The sequence below is a fragment of the Diadema antillarum genome, unplaced genomic scaffold (assembly GCF_040938485.1).
Source record: "Diadema antillarum isolate AM-2024a unplaced genomic scaffold, OU_Dant_1.0 seq00002815_RagTag, whole genome shotgun sequence".
In the NCBI taxonomy this organism is placed as follows: Eukaryota; Metazoa; Echinodermata; class Echinoidea; order Diadematoida; family Diadematidae; genus Diadema; species Diadema antillarum.
The window spans coordinates 1-6107 of record NW_027273411.1 but is presented as its reverse complement, the minus strand read 5'-3'; the positions used below and the strand labels follow the sequence as shown (position 1 = coordinate 6107).

Genomic DNA, 6107 nt, shown 5'->3' with positions numbered 1-6107 from the left:
TAACGGAGGGAAAGTTATGAATCAATCAAACACAAAATTCCATATACAATGTATTGACAAACAGCTATCGACCTAAAACGACAAACCTGTCTCAGCGTCCTTAAAATACTATTCACAAAATAGACATAATGGATACACACTGCTCAATGAACATAGTAGATGCTGAAATGTCTTACTGATGAAATGACAGCTGCTAACCCATTGAGGACGGGCTGATTTTGCTACAACACTCATTTTCCATAGACACCTGCCCGAGTATACTCAGGACACATCCTCAGCATATAAAAGCCTAAAAATTTCCTAGATGCAACTAAAACTCCCTGTGATTGACTGTAATGAAGAATTCCAGTACCCCCAGTGCTAATAGTGTTGATGTTTCACTTTAATAACTCACGTAAAATCATCTTGGAGTGTGGCTTATAGCAGTTAAAAAAAAACAAAACAGACACTGTGGTAACTACAAACATATACTGATATATTGTCATGCACATGTTGTGGCAGAGCGCCACCTTGGTTGAAAGGCTCTTGGTAAACAGGACACCTTAGTTATATAACATTGTTATCTGCATCTCAAGTTTCAAGTATGATTTTGTGGAGTGAATGAAGACAGAACCACTCAGCAATTACAGACACTAAAATGCCTCCTCCACATGTATGCACTATGCCCAGTATTCTTTAAAAACCAAAAACAAAAACATGTTTCTTGGGATCCAGTATCTACATTTTATGAATAATTACTAAATAAAAGCAATGAATGATAAATCTCTGGACTTGGGCCAGAGATCAACCTGGAGAGTCGTCATAACAACCCAAACTTCACCTTGCCCCTGGAGGCTGCTGGTATCAAATGTTTCCTGAGTAATTCAAACAAGTCTCTCTTGAGCTCAGGAATGTCCACGAATCTCCTCAGCTTGGCATCCCTCCAGTTCCAGTCTAGAATCACATACTTGGTGTCATCCAGGGTCACTGCTCCCGACTCCAGCAGACAGGAGACTCTGTGTGGTGTCCCCACGGCAAACTGAACTCGGTGACTGGCCAGGAACTTCTCCTGCTCAGCAATCTAAGTTTGGAAAAGTTAGATATCATAAATCTCGCCTCAAGAGAAGTAGTCTACAGTGAGTACACATCTTTCCTCTTTCACTCTATCCTTATAAATGAAGTACATAATGTGAACACAAAATGGGGTTGGTTTTTCAAGGAGTTCGGATAATTCATGCAGCTTAATAAACATACAAAATAGCTCATCTCCCTCAGCATATCAAATCTTAGTGACTAAAATAATCAATTGACTTGTGCAGCTAATACTTTTTTTCCATACACAATTATGTGCAATGACACTTTAACAATGTTTTAAACCATTTGTCAGTCAAGGAATGATACTCTCATTAGCTACAGGAAGCATGGAACTTAATCAACACTGTACAGCCGCACTCCTGTTCTAACAAAGTCCTTGGGATCAGCAATTTTCTGTTGTTATAACGAAAGTATATAAAGATAGATGGTAACTTTGGAACCTGAATTTTAACTTTGTTGTGACAAAAATTTGAATATAACCATGCTCGTTATAACAGGAGTGCGCTGTAATTTATGAATCAAATCTCTCTATGTATTGTAAAATCATTCTCATTTTAAATACATCAAATGCTACAAATTATTGTCAAAGAATTTTCCATATTATCCTATTCTCTAGGTAAATTTGATCCTGCCATCTACAAATAATCAACAAACACAGAAAAGCTCAGTCACCTTGATATGTTTGGCAAATAACTTTGCAGTGACACACTTTCCTCGAAAGCTGGCAGCATCTCGCATGAGATCTACTGCCCTCTTTCCACTGGACGTCAGAAGGAGCAGGACACAGCTTTTGTTGGGCTTCTTGGACTCTTGCTCCTTCTTGACCACAGCTGACCAGTCGGGTATAGTTCCGGTCAGATAGTCACTCACTGATTCATTACCCTTGTTTACATCCAGGAAACAGTGTTCTGCAGAAAGGACAAAGACTCAGTCTCATTTTTCTTGTGAGAAACAGGAGTATTGACAATAAAACAAACATATCGGACAATTACACAAAGAACTAGACTAATGACAAAGTGCAGACAGCATTGTGATGTAACAAGGTAAAATTGTAATTTGTTATTTCCGTTTTTTTGGTAAAAACATCTACACCACATAAGTACTGGGTTCAAAGTTAATTATTCAAATATTCTTGTAAAGCTTAAATGTTGGTGCTTTTGATGTGATTATGCGTGCACTTTAACCATTTGATTATTCTTATGATCATTTCAAATACATCAAACCCCTGCAAATGCCAAATCAACCTTCTTAATTGACAGACTTAAAGTTAGTTGAATAGCACTTGTATACATTTATTTTTTAATATATTGATTCAAAATAATTTCATACGAAGCAAAGCATTAGACAGAACCAGCCTTGCATGCCATATGGAATAGGTTATGACTTGAACACTAGTAAAGAACAAAACAAAGCAAAACAAAAACAAAACAAATGAAAATGCGAGAGAGAGGAATAGCAACAACAAAAAGACATGTTAGTCTAGAAGCAGAAAAGGCAGTAACTCTGTAATATTGAAGGAAACTCTCTCTTCATTAGAATTAAAATGGTAAAAGTACCTTCTAGTAGCAGTTCCTCCATTTCAACGGCTGAGAGTTTATTGTGGAAGTATGTTGCCATAGCAACACAAAGGTCATCACCAGTTCCTGGATTGTCATCAGTCGAGGCAAGATGTTCACTTAAAGTTTTCTAACACAATGAAAACAAAAAAGGAGAAAGAGACAACATTACATGTACAGTTGAACCTCTCTTATCCGGCCTCCCTTTATCCGGATCTCTCTATTATACGGACGCAATCTCGCCGTGATTTTTTTTTTTAATAATTACGGGAGGAAAGGGGATTCCCATCTCCTTGACAACTCCTACCCAAACACACATGAATTACATATTACTTCCAACATGATTAACATACATTACATCAAATTTCCTTCCAAATTGCTTACCTTCAGACATTTCAACATCCCCAAACATCCCCAAATGTAACAATGAAAGGTTGCAGTATACACATTACTACATGTGGTACTACAATGGGCTACATCAGTACATTTGTATGTTATGTATGTACATGTATAAGCATTGAGTCTCCCGTATCCGGTCAAATCCCTTATCCGGATGAGCCCCGTCCCAACTTGTCCGGATACGAGAGGTTCAACTGTATGATTCAACACTAAGATACTGAAATGAACTTGTACCTACATATGTACTGTACATAGCCACACATCATATATATGCAGTCCAAACATCAAGAACAATGAAAAAATGGGAGATTGAAATGGTTCACTCATGTACAAGACCATCTCAAACACTGCATATGTGGTAATATGTATTTTGCATTGTTTTTATCCTCATGGATTTTGAGAGCTGACAATCATATATGCAAAAATGTAAGAACTCCTGAAAATATTAGTACAGTGCATGCACTCTCTCTATGACAAATATAGTTGAAACGAAATTTTCGATAGAACAAAGAAATTCAGGTTCCAAAATCAACACCTACATTATCTATTTGTACTTTAGTTGTATGGCTATAAAAAAAAATTTGGTATAATGAAGAAAACCTGCAGGTCCCAAGGAGTTTGCTATAATGGGAGTCACTTTATTGTCTTCTGTACCACAAATAAGCTGTTAACTGTATATCATCTCCAAGATTTGAAATAATTAGCTTTTCTTCTGAAATGGTCAGTACTTATTTCTCAGTCAATTCAATGTGATTCTCAATCATGAATCAAATCACTCAGAAATTGGCTCACAGGTCTAAATGTGTGAAATATAATACAGTGGACTCCCTTTATAACAAAGTCCTCAGGACCAGCAAATTTCTTTCATTACATTGAAATTTCGTAATAACCGAACAAATAAACAATGAAGAACAAAGAGCAGATGATTTTGCGGCCTGAATTTTTACTTCGCTGTAACCGGAATTTTGTTATAACCGTGTTTGTTATAACAGGAGTGCACTGTACTCATGCAAATATATCATCTTTGGTAGTGTGAAGTAATGTAACTGCTTCTGACTGTTGTCACTTTCTTTTATGAAGCAGACTCCCTAGGAGGTCTGAGGTCATGAGTAGATCAGTGATTTCCTTGTCTTTTGTATTTTTAAACACTGTTAAAAAAATATAGACATATAAATAGAAAGAGATAAGCAATCAAAATCACAACCTTCTATTTCTTTTTCCGCTTCTTAGCTTTGCCAACATCCTGCTCCCCTCCTTCTGACTTCCTCTTGTTGCTAGGCAACGCTCCTCCTTTGGTAGCATTTCTTGTTTGCTTGTCTTTGGTTCTTGGCACTAATGATTGAGAAAAAGAGAGAGAATGTAAGAAGTTAATCAAACTAAAAGACATTTCAAGGAAGAAAATATCATTTCTTCCATAGAGCCTTGCACTACATAGCACTCTTTGCCTAGTTACTATAAAGCAGAAACTAGCTATCAAGCAAATCATTACTTGTGTGTGTGTGTGTGTGTGTGTGCGTGCCCGGTGCGCGTGTGTATGCTAGGTCAATTTCATTGCACTTGTTTGTAGTTTCATGGATGAGAGAAGTTTTGTACAGAATCTAACATCTCCTAGATTGTTCTGTTTGAGTTAAGAATGACCTTTGAGTATCTCTCTACCTGAATTTTGTTCAATGAGTATTCCATAAATGATTTCACTCCATTAGAAAAAGTATATCATATTTTGTGGCACCTCCCGTTTCTCTCCAACCACATTTGTCAGTGCAGTAGTTACTTAAAATTTCTCAGGACCACCCTTAGATAGCCCTAATTTTGCATCATTATGAGGAAGGATCTATGTACAAGGTTACAGGGTAAAAAGACATAGTCACAAACAATCACAAAAACAGCAGAATGAGATACATGAGGAGGGTGGGGGGCTTTTGCCAAGTACTGCTGGCAATGCTATGCCTTGCTCATCAGATTGAATGGTTTGAAATGCAACAGAAACAGACATAATTTTATATTAGAATAGATGCTAGACAGAAAGATCCGTCTGTCCGGAGGAGTCTTTTATTTTTTTTTAGTTTATCGCTCTCCTCAGTGAAGCCAGATGCAGTCTCTGCGGATCATATCCCTGACGACCAGATACAGACCAATCTTTCGGTCAAAATAGATGCTTGCTTCTGCTGGATATGTTCTATCAAAGTTTATTTCTATCTATTTATTTCATATCATTACTTACTAATCTATTAATTAACAAGATTGATTTAAGGGTTATCTACATGAATATTACATTAACCGACGGATTTTTCTGTCTATGCAGTCACCAGTGACAAACTACAAAAGTTACAATCACAACTGACAATATGCAATATAGACTAGGCCTTTCAAATTGCAAGGAATTCCCCACTATTCTTCTACAGGTCTCATGAGGAGCACGTGCACGTCGTGTATATCAATCTGCCATTCACATGATTCAAGTCACTATTAAAAAGTGTGTGTGTTGCGCGGCCAGTATGCAGTGTAGTGCAGTCGTGGACAAACTCTCGAGCTCTTCAGCCCCTTACAAACAGAAAATGCAAGGTAAGGGACTACACAGTCTTGCAGTACAACAGCTACCTGTGACTGTGCTTGCGTCGTCAGAAATGCCAATATCAAAGCTCACATCTATTCATCAAAAGTAGAAAACATACCTGCTGCATCTTCCTGGACTTCCTCTGGCTCCCTTTCATTTGGATCCAACCCCATTCATCGCCAAGGTCATCTGCCATGATTTTCAGAGTTATTATGCCCGTAATGTGCGGTCATATAGGATTACGAGCAACGCCAACACATGTGTATTGCGTAATATGACGCGTGGTGGCGGCGAGCATGGCCTGGAAGCGTGTGCTGCAGAAAGACGGAGCAAAGAGGTCCCCCTGCGAGGCGAGGGAGGGGAGGTGAGGGGGTGATCTTTCACCTCCCTGCACTTTCCTTTCCTTTTTTTTTTTTGTCATTTCTCTTTCTCTGCTTACCATTTTGTCTCCTTCTTCATTTACCTTTCATGGTCACTCTACATCTTATTCGGGGATTCTCTCTTTATTTATTTCTATTACAGGG

General features: G+C 38.0%; 1 protein-coding gene across 1 annotated transcript; it reads right to left on the bottom strand.

The window, feature by feature from the left end:
* Window positions 1-799: 799 nt before the first annotated feature.
* On the bottom strand, window positions 800-5779 carry LOC139715112 (uncharacterized protein C3orf26 homolog). The gene is made up of 5 exons (XM_071626727.1): window positions 5702-5779; window positions 4266-4361; window positions 2631-2760; window positions 1747-1982; window positions 800-1060 (listed from the first exon to the last, which is right to left on the bottom strand). The coding sequence occupies exons 1-5, from the start codon at window positions 5777-5779 to the stop codon at window positions 800-802; spliced, it is 801 nt and encodes a 266-aa protein (XP_071482828.1).
* Window positions 5780-6107: the final 328 nt, after the last annotated feature.